Source organism: Tenrec ecaudatus, chromosome 2 (genome assembly GCF_050624435.1).
Source record: "Tenrec ecaudatus isolate mTenEca1 chromosome 2, mTenEca1.hap1, whole genome shotgun sequence".
NCBI classification, from domain to species: domain Eukaryota; kingdom Metazoa; phylum Chordata; class Mammalia; order Afrosoricida; family Tenrecidae; genus Tenrec; species Tenrec ecaudatus.
The window spans coordinates 12,875,747-12,889,847 of NC_134531.1; the positions used below are offsets into that span (position 1 = coordinate 12,875,747).

General features: G+C 55.8%; 1 protein-coding gene across 5 annotated transcripts in view; it reads left to right on the forward strand.

Moving 5' to 3' along the window:
* Positions 1-14,101, forward strand: part of TRIO (trio Rho guanine nucleotide exchange factor) — a 309,165-nt gene that overhangs the window by 161,350 nt on the left and 133,714 nt on the right. For all 5 annotated transcript variants that reach the window (XM_075540870.1, XM_075540867.1, XM_075540868.1 and 2 more), the window contains exon 11: positions 429-620. In XM_075540870.1, coding sequence (XP_075396985.1) covers positions 429-620 — 192 coding nt within the window. The remainder of the gene's footprint in view (positions 1-428; positions 621-14,101) is intronic.

Consider the following 14,101-nt stretch of genomic DNA (forward strand, 5'->3'; position numbering starts at 1 on the left):
GGAAGGGACCTCGACTGTGCTCGCCCGCAACTTCACTTTTTAGCTTTCACTTTGGGAACGACCGAGCAGCAGTCTCAGACTGAAAGGCAAAAGTGGAACCCGCTGTCCTGTTGCATGGGAAGAGGGAAGCCCGTGTCTGGGGCCGCCTGGGTCTCCGGGAGCGCAGGGACAAGAATCCCAAAGCGCCTCCCTGCCACGCTGTCAGCAGCCACAGCTCAGCTCCACCGGGGAGAGCTTGGCCCAGAGCTCAAAGCTGGACACACCAGAGCCCAGAGAAGGTGAAAGGCGGCCGGCGGAGTAGTGACTGCCGAGAGCCCCCCTCTCCCGTCCCCTCTCTCTGCTTGCCGGCAGGGACCGGAAGCTCACTGTCTTGCTGGCATTGGCTTCTGTTCACCGTCTGGTTTTTCTCTGGGCGCTCTCTCGTGCAGAACACCTACACGAATGCAGATAAGTTGCTAGAAGCGGCGGAGCAGCTGGCCCAGACCGGCGAGTGCGACCCGGAGGAGATCTACCAGGCGGCGCATCAGCTGGAAGACCGGATCCAGGACTTTGTGCGCCGCGTGGAGCAGCGCAAGGTCCTGCTGGACATGTCGGTGTCCTTCCACACCCACGTGAAGGAGGTAAGGGGTCTGGAAGACGGAGCCCACTCCTGGCCAGAAAGGTTCGGGAACTGACCCCAAGCTGAGGCTCAGCCAAGGGGCTGAGGGCAGGCGCCCCAGAGAGGCAGGCAGGGACGATGGGAGGCAGGCAGACCGTCCGTCTTAGCACCCGGGGCGAGCCCTGTGGTCATGGCTGTGGATTTCCTTTCCGTTGGTCAGCCAGTCATGTGGTTCGGCCAGGCTTGCCTGTGATCTTATCAAGCCCCGGGCCTGCTCTCAGACACAGACGGGCCGAGTGTTAACATCTTGTGGGACTGAGACAGTGTCACGGGGCAGAGAATACGAGAAGCCACCGCCGTGGTCCCTGTGGGCGCTGAAGTAGCCAGTGATCACATGGAAGGGGCTCCTTGGCGCGTGGGGAAGGACCCGCGGATCACACCCTGCCGACCTGAGCGGGGCTTAGCTAGAAGCCCTCTCAGCTTGTCTGACGGGATAGAGCTCTTGAGGGAGAAATGTTATGACACATGAAAGTTTTCAGGAAAATTAGAAGTTTTACAAACGGAATGAGGGTGGAAACCGGCGACATGTTATTTCTGCCTTGTATGATGCTCAGGGAAAAGTCTTTACTTCACTGGGACTTGGCTTACAGGCAGTGCCGGACATATTTGGGGTGGGGGCGTTAAATCCCCCAAGTTTGTGGTAATAGGATAGGAAGAAGGACCTGAGTAAGACTGGTGGAACATTTGGGAGAAATGTGGGAATCTGAAAAAGGACAAGATCCCTTCCATCTTGACGGCACTAAAGATGGTTGCTTGTTGTCAGCTGGGGTCAATTCGGCTCCCGCTCAGGTTGGCAAAGGTCTAACAGGGTCAGTGGTGGTGGGACTGTGTCACCCCCAGGCCCTTTGACATGTGTGCATCCATTGTCACCATGCCGCTCCGTCTCATGGGGGGCTCTGTTGAGCAGCCACCAACCTCAGGTCCATTCTTAGCCAGTCTAGCCTTTCCTGGGGACACGTCCAAAGGAAGCGAGCTGAAACCTCGCCAGCCTTGCTTCTAAGGAGCACGCGGGTTGTCTTCCTTCTCGATGCGGATCTGGAACAAAGGTTGGGAAGTCTGTTTAAAGGCAGTCCACTCAAAGGAAAGAACCTCCCACACCGTTGATGGTGAACTTGGAGGTTTGGATCAGGCGAGCCAGAGTTATATCTCTGAAGCCGTGAGCCCGTGGAGATGGGAGAACTGGGGGGGGGGGGGCGGGGGCGGGGGAGCTGGCTATGCCCTTCTCGGCCCAATCAGGTGAGATACTCATCCCTGCCTACGGGAGGCGCTGTGATATAGCCAGATGCTGTGGGGGAGGCGTGGCGGCCACAGGCTGCTGGGCAAGGTTCTTGGAAGGACCCGAGGGACGGGCGGAGGGCAGCAGGCCCTACTGTGTGCAGAACATTTGGAAGAGCGTGGTGTTGAAAGTGCCAGCAGATTGATTGGTGTGATCTGTTCCTAGACTTGGAAGTGAGCTCAGGTTTATGTAGCATCAGCAGCTTTTAAGGAGCGAACTTACAGGGACCCCCTTCCAGCGACCCCTTGCAGAGTCTGGCCATTAAACAAACACAACACTGACCCACGGTGACCCGTGGGGTAGAGTCTGCTGCCCCAGAGCTCTCACGGCTGCGATCTGCATGGCCCAGAATGCCACATTCTCCTCCCAGGGGACAGCTGGCGAGCCTTAACCACCACGCCCCCCAGCCTCCTCCATCTTGTCTGTAGGCTTGGAAATGACTGGAGGGGGAGAGTACCTTTTGTTTCTGTTGACTCGGGATGAGTTCGTAGGCGGAGGGATTTCACGAGTGAAGTGGTTCGTGCTCCCATCCTGCGCCCTGTGCTCATCCTTTCGCTGTTATCTGAAAGGCCGCCCGCGGAGCAGAGAAACTGGCTTCTTCACCCTGATGAACGGTTAGGCACTGGGCTGCGAACCACAGGTCCGCAGTTTGAACCTCCCAACCGCTCTGCAGGAGAAAGATGAGTCACAGGGGCAGCTCGACTCCATCCGACAGGCTGCTGGGAGTCGCAGAGACTCGTGACAGAGAGTTGGTCTCTGAGTGCACCTACAGGGATCCAGTGACGGGGTGCGTTCGGTGGCCGGCGGGGGACACACCGTGCAGTGGGTGTGGAGAGAAGGGGCGGAAACATCCAGGTTAGGTTGGAAATGTGCCTAAGCGCGCCCCTCCTCCGGCTGGGCTGACTATTTCCTAGGTAGACGCCTCCGTCCCCACTGTCTCTTCTCTGGGCAGCACGGAGGCCTCCGGGCGATGCCTGGAACACCGGCTAGATTTCCTATTGGAAAGCCCTGCTTCCTCCTCCGGCCATCGGACTGTGAAGCCAGTTGTCCAGTTAAGAATAAATTGAACGCGTTTAAAATGGAATTGAAAGCGAGACAAGGCCCGGGAGGAGGAAATCTCGCCTGTTTGGTCTGTATTTGCTTAAAGTCATTAAATATTTAGACAGATGGGGTGAAGGAAAAAGTGGGGGTGGGGTGGGGGAATTACATTGTCTGACTTACTTCTTCCCCAGCAGACTGTGCTGTTTGAAATGTGCAGACTGTGCAAATAAGCTAGAAAACGGAGCTGGTGCTGGCAGATTGGGAGGAGTTAACGGTTCCAGGCTCTCCGCCTGGACGGAAGCCACCCTGGTCCTGGAGGGTGCCCCAGGGGCTTTGCTCTGGGGCTGCAGAGCATTGCTGGCACCTGGCTCTGTTGCTGTCCGTGTGTGTCTCCAAGGAGCAAGCAAGGTGGAGGCAGAGGCCCTCATTCACTCTCCTAGCAGCTCTCTGAAACAGGTTTCTGTCTCAGGTGGTGTCTGCTCCAGGTGCCCTCAGAAACCCCATCCAAGGATCAGCACAGGGGTGAGGGGAGGGTGGAGCCTGCAAACTGAGCCACCCCCCACTCCCCACTATCTCTGGGGAGACCTAATGGGGTGTCCTCCGTCACCCTGAGAACAAACACTTGGGCCCCCAGGTTGGTTGCAGATGGTGATCCCTGGAGACTGTAGCTTCCTCCCAGCTGTTGAGTTTTTGTGTTCTCTCCTTTAGCAAGAACCTGTGAACTACTCAGCTCCCAGTGGGAGGCTTGAAGACCATGCTCTGCCTTAAATAAATAAATGAAGGAATGCTGATTGGCCTTAACACACTCATAGCACAAATCTCGGATTTTCGCTTTCCCCTTCTCAATCGCTGCCTTCTCTCCAGCATGTCTAGGGGGATTAAAAAACGAGGTGGGAACAATGGTACGAAGGCAGGATGGCCTGAACTTTTTGAAGCCCCCTCCATTCTGAGTCCAGTTCTCCCAGTATTTGGTCATCTCTTCTCCTTTTGAACATACAACTTTTCATGAAACTGGACGCAGGGCAGCGTGACGTCACACACACAAGGGAGAGACCGTGCATGGGGCTCGTGTCAAGGGACTGCTCTCCCCACTCCACCCTCGAAGCTTCTGAGTTCAGAGCCCCGTCTCGTCGGGGTTGACGTGGCTGCAAAAGAACACGAGCTGGAGGGGTCTTCCTTTCTTCACGCCTTCTCCCTCCCCCCACCCAGCGTGCCCCCAGCAGCCGTGGCGGGCAAGGAGCCTGCACTACACAAATGAACAAAGCCTGGTAATCAGCTGCCCGGCTTTGTACGCATCGCAGACCCCGACCCGGTTGCTCGAGCTCTCTGGGTGAACAGTAAACTTCTTGGAGACCTGGGCTCTGCCTCATTTACAGTTACATTCCTGCCAGCTCTCCTGAAATCACACTGAGTCTGTGGGATCCGTGTCTGCTGTTAGCATGTCGTTCTGGGCTTGAGTGGCCAAGGGACCTGCTTCAGTCTCTTCCTGGGCAGCGGAAGCATAATGATTTCATCCATCCACGCAACCCAGTTCATCAACCGTGTCCGCTGGCCTTGACCTTTGGGGCACGTAGGTTATTTAGGCCACTTGGTGGTGGCGGGTGACAAGTGTCCCCGGCAGAGTGTGCATCTGGAACCGTCATCGCAGTGGCCTTGCACTGATCCTTTGGTCGCTTGGCCCCCCAGGAGCTGCGGTTTCCCGGGAAGATCGTGTGAAAGGGGCTTCTTGCTGTGGGGAGGAAAGAGGCTCCTTGCTTTTGCTTCTGTAAACTTGACGTGGGGAATTGGGTCGTGTTTTTGTTTGAGGGAGGTCCCTCTGGGAAAAGGCCCTTTCACTTCATTCAGAAGGGGAGCAACCAGTCTCCAGCCGCCTGAGGGCTTATTTGTTGTACGCACCAGCGGCAGGCAGGCAGCCCGGACAGGCTGTTCAGACTGCAGCCGTCTGTCTCTGAGCTCTGGCTGCGCTGCTCCCTGGGAGAGCAGGTCGGCCACCATGTACCAGGGCCTCTGCCTGGACAGTGGGGGCTGCTGGGAAATGAGTGCTCTGGTCCTGTCTTGGCGCCATGTGGAACTCTGCCCTGCCTCTGCCCTGCTTCTCAGTCTGCCCTGCCTCTCCAGTGTTCTCAGGTTGCCCTGCCTCTCCCCTGTTCTCAGGCTCCCCTGTCTCTCAGTCTGCCCTGCCTCTCAGGTTGCCCTGCCTCTCCCCTGCTCTCAGGCTGCCCTGCCTCTCCCTTGCTTTCAGGCTGCCCTACCTCTCCCCTGTTCTCTCAGTCTGCCCTGCCTCTCCCCTTTTCTCAGTCTCTCCTGGCTCTCAGTCTGCCCTGCCTCTCCCCTGCTCTCAGTCTCTCCTGGCTCTCAGTCTGCCCTGCCTCTCCCCTGCTCTCAGTCTGCATCACCCCCCCCCCACCCCACCCCAGGAGTGTGTAGAGAACATATCCAGCTCTTTCTTGCTGCTTGGGCACTTAATTGGGGAGCCTGGGCTTGCTGACTCTCAGATGTGGGGCTGAGTGCCTACTGAAATGAGGTGTCGCTGGACCTTTCATTCTGAGAGCCCCATTCCAGGCACCATAGAGCCAAGAGCCGAATGCCTTCAGGTGGAGACTTACAGCGGAGTGACACGCCCTCTGGGCATCTATCTGTTAGCAGCCCTGCAGGAACTTGGTCACTTGTCCTGAGCATTTCCCACTTGCATTGCAACCAGTTACCTTTTTTTATAAACCCGTTCATCGCAACGGTTGTCTCTCAGTTCTGTGTCGCCATTGCAGCAGAATTACAGACCCCAGACATCCATGTGCAAGAGTGTTTCCTTGAACGACAAAGAAGTCACCTAGGCCCCCACCTACAGCCTCATCTCGGCCCCTCGGAACCGCTCGGCTGTTCTCAGTGGCTCTGGGTTGACTTTGGAGATGGCTACACGTGGCATCGCACCAGGTGTAGCCCTGCTTTGTTTCTGTCTCAGTCGGCATAACCTTGCAGTCCATCCCTGTTTGTGTGTCTTTTTGTTGAGGAGAACTGCGTGGCGTGGCTAACCTTCAGTCTGGGGCCCGTTCTCCATTGAGCGGCGTGTGGGTCCTCCCACTCAGGACCCTGACAGAAAGAGCAGCTCTTAGTGGTCCGCCGAGGCTCTGGCGCAGACCCTGCTCATTTCTCTGGAAAAACGCCCAGGAGTCGATTTCTAGGTCATGTGTTCAGTGCGGGGTTTCGTTCTCAGAGAAAGTGCCACGCTGGGCTGTCTGGACCATTTCCCCCGCCTGGCAGCCGCGAGTGAGCAGCCCCCAGCTTCCTAACACTACACAAGTCGGGGGTGCTGCTGCTAACCTGAGCTCCAGGGCGTGGGCGGGTAGGACGGAAAGAGGACTGGTGGTCAGATGAGCCACACCCTGTGTGTTACCACCCATGTGTTGATGTATCCATTGTAACTTTCCACGAGCAGTGAAATGGCTGCGAAGTCTGCAAAGGGGAAAGGGGCTGGAAGGCCTGGGTGGACCGGCTCCCAGGTGTCCGGAGCAACTCGTTGTGCTGCCGGCTGAAGCTGTGGTACTCTCTATAAGTAACGTCCTTGGTGACAAACACAACGTTGTCTGCAGAAAATAAATCCCCCGGAATTGCTCAAGATTGGAATAATATTTTCATGTGGGGAAACATTAGAAATTGACGTAGGAGATTAGAAGTTACTCTAATATGCCTGATTCATCATCGCCACTTAGCCGATGGTTATTGACTGAGTTCAGTGACACTGTTCGATGTCCGCTTCACTTGTAACTCACAACAGGGATTGGGGACTTGTCACCTCGCAGTGACTCCACATCATACAGTTTGTTCTAAGGGCCACCTCTAAATGGAAAGCCGCAGCGGCCTGCCGTAACGAGGGGTTTGCTGTTAGAACTAATTTCATAAGCTTACAGCCGTGACTCAGGCCAGCCCCAGCTCAGCAACCTCGGGGCTAAACTTCTCAGAACACCCACTGAAAATGCACCAGCCGCACGTGTGGGCTAGTCTACCTGTTAGGCCTGTGTTTAGAGGACCGTTTTATATTCTTGCCTTCTGATTGCCCTACTCGGCTTCACAAATGAAATATTTCATTATAAAATCACGAAAGCCATTGGTTCTTCGGGCAAGTACACTAACGTTTGTCTCTCTAACGCATACTTGTAGTTTGTACTGCTTGCTGTCGTTCTTATTGGACAGCAGATAGAAAGATCGATGACCTGCAGTGTATTTATTGGCTAAGAGTGCTATTACAAAGCATAAAAGCTCTAGATAGTTGTGTGAAGACTTTTTGGCTTTGTTGTTTGTTTTCGCTTTGTTTTTACAGAACAATTCCAGGCCAGAAGCTCCAGGAAAGGCTAAGCTTTGGGTTGGGATTGGTGTAGCTGGCTGACAAGCCGAAAGAGCATTTCTTTAGCTCTACTTTGCTTGCTTGTTCTCCCAGAGAGGACACTCTTCGGGCGTGGCTTAGACTCTGACCAAGTTAGAGGAAGCCAGAGACTTCATAAAGAAAGACCTAGTTCTTCAATAGAAGGCCACGTCTATAGTCCAGGACAAATGAGACACCCAGGTACAGACAGAACACGATCGTTAGATCATTAAATTAGGTTTGCTGGTCTTTGGAATGACGGGAAATGGAAGTGATACCAGCTAACTGGAATGCTCTTTTGCTCTTAAGGCGTTAGCTGTCACTCGTTGCTCAGGTTGCAGTCAGTGCCAGAAGCGGTCTGGAGAAGACAGTTTGTAAGCTGCCCGCTGCCAAGGAAGAGGACAGTGAATGGTCATAGAGCATGTTCACTTTCTCTTGTCCTTTGTCATCATCTGACTTGATGATGGGCACGCAATAGGATTGTGGGCATTTGGCCAGGCCCTTCAACATTTAATTCAGAGATAAGGCAGAATTACGGACTGGGGCCCTGTGGGGCCCTGTGGGAATGAGCATCGGGCTGCCAACCAAGAGGTAAATGGTTCAAACTCACCAGCTGTGCCTTGGGAGGAAGCGGAGGCTTACGCAGTCACCATGAGTTGGGACCGACACGCCAGAGGTGCATTTGGTGTGGGTATGTTAGGAGAGCTAGAACGAGACCCTCTTTGAAATGGTTGTAACAAGAATCAATAGCAGATCTAAGCGAACAGATCCCAGGCTCTCTTTATCCTCCCATCTTGGTCCTCGAGTCCAAGGCACAAGGAAGACGTTGTTTCTGATTGGTAAGACATTGTGCCGGCCCAGCTTGTGGACGAGGAGGTCATTTCCAGGCCAGAGCAGTCCGAGACAGGATCGGGCTTACAGGTGGAGGTAGTGATGGGTGGTGGCAGTCTCTCCTGTCCTCTCAGTGAGCCGGCTGGGAAGACCAGTGGCTTACGCAGACTCCTCACCCCTAACTCTGGATCCGCCCCACCAAACCTATTCAGGACCTTGAGGTGGACATGTGGCATCCGAAGGGCGTGCTCATCGAAGGCATCCTGAAAACATGCCTTCGTTGTGCTGAGAGACATGCATTTTGAGAACGGGCCTATCCGCCACAGTCCAAGTACAATGGCGCCATTGCAGGAAGACCTGTTTCATTCAAAGCCCTGTGGGGGGACTGTCACTTGGAGTGGGGGTGGGGGTGGAGAGTGGTGACTGACAGGTGGTATCAGCCAGGCTTGAGGAAATGTCCTGTGTCTTGCTGCTACGGTGCCCCGTCCTCATGCCGGAAAGCCACGTGGTTGGGTTACCCAGAGGGCACGTGGCCACAGTCTGGATGGAGAAAGGGGGGCTCTACCAGCCATGCCAGGTGATGGACATGAGCTCCCACAGAAGCGCAGCAGGAATAAGTGAATGCCTCCCCCCCCCCCCCAGCGGTTCATGTGTTATTAAGCACCACGGAGTCGGTTCGAAGGCACAGTGAGAGCAGAAGGAAGCTGCCCGTCGTCACCGTCCCGGTGCCCATCCATCATCTCCTTGAAGGGCTCTTTTCTGCCAGCCGAGAGGCCTTACCAAGCATGACGTCCTTCTCCGGGGAGCTGGTCTCTCTTGATCATTTGCGTGCCTGTTTTGAATCAGAAAACACCAATCCCGGAAGGATCAGGGTCACACGGCGGCCGTCGTATTTGTTAACCAAGAAACCGTCTTAAAGCTTGTACTTGGCAGAGGCAACACTAAGGCGACGCGCCAAAGCAGTGCACCCACAGATCCGCGCTGCGCTGCTCTGTGGTCCTGCGTCTGTCCCGTTCGGCAGCCCACACTTTCTTTGAAAGGCGAGACTGGCCTGGGGGGAAGGCACTCAGACCAAGCCGGGCCAGCATTGTCCTGGATAAAACCCGGGCCTAGGGGAAAACGCATCTGTCTAGCGTGATGGAGAATTCGGCAGTGATTCACAGTGATGGTTGAGCAACGTAACCGTAATTGCTCTGACATGTACTGAGGAATTGGAAGTGGAAAGAACACCCCATTAGCAGATGCATTATGTGTAACAACTGTGTAATAGTTCAGGATAAGCACTACGATTGTGTTATATATAACAACTGTATAATACAGTGCTTCTCAACCTTCCTAATGCTGCAACCCTTTAATACAGTTCCTCATCTTGTGGTGACGCCCCAACAATAAAATTATTTATTTACTACTCCATAACTGTAATTGTGCTACTGTTGTGAATCGGGTGACCCCTGCAAAAGGGTCGTTCGACCTCCAAAGGGGCCATGACCCACAGGTTGAGAACAGCTGGTACAATAGTTCAGTGTAAGAAGTGCAAAGGAAGATAGGCCTCGGGCTTCTGGGTCTCCGTGTGCCGTCTCTGAATGTGGGAAGAGGTGCGCTGTCAAGAATGAGGTACCTTGGCCAACCAGGAAAGTCTGAGGGAGAGGAGGTCGCTTTGAAAACTCTGGAGAAGAAGAGAGACTTTCCCACCCGTGGCACGACGGGGCGCCTCCGTGGCTGTGGTGTGTATTGGACTGGTGATGTCGGTCATGGACGGGACCCGCAAGACCCCTCATCTGACTGGTGCCACGGCCACCAAGGAGAACATCACTGCAGATTATTTCCAGAGGCATCAGCTCTGTAGAACTTTCTGGAAGGTTGCTGAAGTTCCTGTTGTCCCCATGGGATTGCTCCCTCTGTTTCTTGTCCCTGGCTGGGTAGTGGTGCCCCGCGCTGTGTACTCCCTGGCTCTCCGTACCATCCGTCTCATGCTGGGCCGTCCATCCAGTACCCGCTCGTCCAAAGCAAGGCCGATCCGAACGTATACCTGTGCATCTGCTCCTCCTCCTCCTCACCGTGCCCGCGCCTGCGCCCGCACATCTTCACCACGTGTGCCAGCTGCACCCCAGCCTGCCTCCTGCCCATGCACCTCCTTTGTGCATGCACATCCCAGCCTCTGAGGCTGGACTTGTCCACCCGCCGACGTGGCCGGCGGCAGGACCGGGCAGTGTTTTTGTTCTGTTGTGCACAGGGTCTCCAGATACCTAGCAACCACCACCACCTGTGCAGAGGCAGGCTGTCGCGGCCTTGCCCCGCGGAGCAGCTGGTGGGTTGAAGCTGCTGTCCTTTCTCTTAGCAGCAGAGCCCTGAATGACTCCGCCCCCAGGTCTCCCTTTTCACCACAGTGAAGGGTTCTTTGTCCAACCCGATTCCTGGGGGCCCCGTGGTGAAGGCGAGCAGCTGCTGACCCAAAGGCCAGTGGCGTGGCCCCGTGAGCTGCTCGGTGGGAGAAAGCAGTGGCCCTCTGCTTCATGGCTTCTGAAACCACGTGGAGGTTTTCTGCTCTCTCCTGGGCAGTCAGGCCTGAGCCAGAACTGCCGGCACCCCAGAGGGGAGGTTTGGATTCTGTCACGCCCACCCTCAAACCTGATCCTGTCTCCAAGCCCCAGAGGGGCAGTAGGCCTTTTGGGCAGAGCAGCTTGCTGCTCATGGTGGGCAGTTCCCCTCTTTCCCCTGCTCTTACATCTGAGCCACTGCCCACAGCTGCCTGGGAACCTCCCAGGCGGGCTGTGCCTCTCCTGCCATCGTGTCAGAAGCACAAGTCTGGAGAGGAGCAGTGGGAGCCGTCCCATTTGTGAGTTTCTGCAGACATCGGCAGCTATCAGTGCGGTGAAACGACCCCACTCGCTGGAGGGGAAAATTCCAGCCTCGGCTCACTTAGGCTCCCTGGTGCCCTAACAGGATACTGCGGAGCGAGGCTTTACAGGACAGGGATCCGTTTTCTTGCTGTTGGAGAAGCAAGACGTCAGCCCTCAGGGTCTCACCCTGTCAGCTCCTGTGGAGGGCTTCGAGAGAGGAGCTGACTGCTCCCTGCCCCCTCCTCGTCTCTGGTGGCTGATGGCAGCGCCTGGACAGCCTCTCCTGTGGCCTGAATCCAGGTTTGTCCCCTCTTTCTTTTGGGGAGATTTGCATCCCGACCTTACAGGAAGCAGCCCAACATGTGGCCACCAGGTCCCCTCGGAGTAGCCACTTAAACTCCAAACTCCCTGCCATAGAGTCCACTCTGACTCACAGTGACCCTACAGGACAGGACAGAACTGCCCCTGTGGGTTTCCAAGGCTGGCACTCTGTGCAGGAGTAGAAAGCCTCTTCTTTCTCCATCGGACCAGCTCATGGTTTTGAACTGCTGACCTTTCGGATCACAGCCCCACGCATAACCCTGTATCACCAGGGCCTCTGGGAGATGCTACAGTAGTGCCCACATCTCTGGGCTCCCTCCCTAACAGCCCGGACTCAAAGAGCAGGCCACCTGGTGCCAACCCTGAGCATCAGGCCTCTCCCATGTTAGTGTCTACAGTCACCCCAGCCCAGCCTCCTCCTGCAGTGCCCACAGCTGATGCCCAGTTCCCTCACAGAGTGCCCTGCCCTGCCCTGGGGGAACGGGGTGCTGCAGCCACCACGCAGAGGGCCCCTCTCAGGCCTTGCTCTGTAGCTGCCTCACCCCATCGGGGTGTCCACCAAGCGTAACTGCTGTCTCTGCTGGGCGAGGCTTGAGCCTGGTGAATTAGCAGCCTGCGCAGAGGTGCCATGGTTCACCCAGGGAGTCCTGGTGGCACAGCGGATCAGTACATGGGATTCCCGTCCCAGCCCTCCAGAGAGAGACAGGAGATCGCCCTCCCTAAAGATCACAGCCCCAGAAACCCCAGGGGGGCGCCTTTCTCAGCCCTGCGGTCGGAGCTGGAACTAACTGGACAGCAACACGTTAGGATGCAAACAGTGCAGATGCCACTCATAGAGGCTCTTCTCTCTCTCCCCTCTCTCTCTCTCTCTCTCTCTCTCTCTCTCTCTCTCTCTCTCTCTCTCTCTCTCTCTCTCACACACACACACACACACACACACATACACGTGGTTTAGTGGGTATTTTCAGCCTTTGAAAGTAGACTTGCCTGACTCGGGCTGGATTACAGTGGATCCACAGCAACTTCCTTCTGAACCGTTGCGTCTCCACAGGGGAGGAAACCGTTCTTGTAGAGGCAGACAGAAGGAGCCCTGAGCCGCAGAGTTCTGGCTTCAGAATTTTCCCCGTCACCTGGCTCCTTTGGCTTCATGGAGTCCTCCTGTCTCTAGAGATGTGATCCTGGGATTGGTCCCTTTGATGTGATCCCCGTATCAGTCCCTTTGTGGACTCTTCACTGGCGTCCCGGTGCCTGTGTGACGGCCGGGTCGTGATTGGAAATAAACTTGCTAAGAAAGAAGAAAACAGAAAAGAGGGGAGGAAAGAGGAGGAGGAGAGGGATGGACAGAGGTTAACTCCTGGTGAGCCTGGGGAGATGAGACCAAGGCCGTTTCCAGCAGCTTTTCGCAGACCGCAGTGTTTCTGTGTGGGAAGATTTAAATACTCCACAGGGTGGCGGACTGCACTGTATTTTGAACCATCGGTGGAAGCCATGGTGCATTCTGAAAGAAAGCTGACCGCAGGAAGAGGAGTTTAAAGCTAGGATGGTTCCACAGCTCGTTAGAAGAAGAATGTATCTTCAAAGAAGAAAGGCAATACTAGTGGGGGACCTGCCCCTATTCCTTCAATCTGCCTGTCTCATCTCCTATAATGTCCCCAAACACAAACCTCACCACCATCTGCCCCTGCGGTGGGTGTGTCGCCCCACTGTGCTTCGGATGGTCAGGGGACAGAACCCTGATGCACTCAGGGTCCTGAGCAGTGGACTTGGTCATTCAGAGCAGCTGGCGTGTGGTGAGACACAGGAGCCTGCCTTCACGAGCCCAGTCGTCCAGCCTGGGGAGGTCTGCCAGTAGTGGTCATCCTCCTCACTCGGTTTCTGTAAGCTGAAGGCGGACAGGTATGCAGTGATGGTGCTGGAAAGCTAGGCATATATTCCAGGGGGAGGTGGGGATGTAAGTCGTTTGATCGTGCTCAGATACGTCTGTCTCAGACTCGGCGTTTGGATGGGATGGAATGAGAGGGTGGCGGGAGGGGGTTGGGGGGATGGTATGGCGGTCCTTGGGAAGGGGCTGCCATGCACCTTCAGTAATTAGCTCTTGGGCTGGGTCTCGGGCAGCTGTGTGTGTCCGAGGGACGCGCTTGTCCTTGGCAGCTCCTTTGAGGCCCATGTTTGCAGGCAGAGGACAGGAGTGATTTTGAGAGCAGGGAGGGCATGAGGCTTCTAGCTTCTCTGCCTGCGGCCAGTGCAGCCCCACACCGTGGCTGCCTTAGGAGGTGACTGGGAGCAGGTAGGCGGGTGCAGTCTGTGGCCAGTGCAGCGGGAAGGTGTCGTGGGGAGTTAGGCCACTCACCTGCCACCTGGCATGTGGCAGGCCAGTGGTGATGGAGTCACAGGGACCCCTTGGAGAACGCATCCTAGACGGCTTTGTGTGAACGTTTGGACTGGCCGCTCACTCCTACAGCCTTGTTTTGGTTAAACAGCCATTCTGCCCGTTGTGTGCCCCAGGCAGCTGGAGTGGCTCGGGCTCAGGCTCCTTTCAGCCAGTTGAGTCCATCTGAGTCCATCCTGGTAATGAGGGTAATTACATTGGCAGCACACTGCTGCTCTCTCCGGCTGGCAGCCAGGGGCCTCCTTTCATCGGGGCCTTCCGAGAACTCCGTGAGCAGCCTGCCTGGGAGTTCTTGGGATCCCTGCAGACTGAGTTCCGAAGTGACTTCTGAGCCGTCGCTCAGACTGACCCTGTAGGACAGGGTGGAACTGCCCCTCTGGGTGCCTCA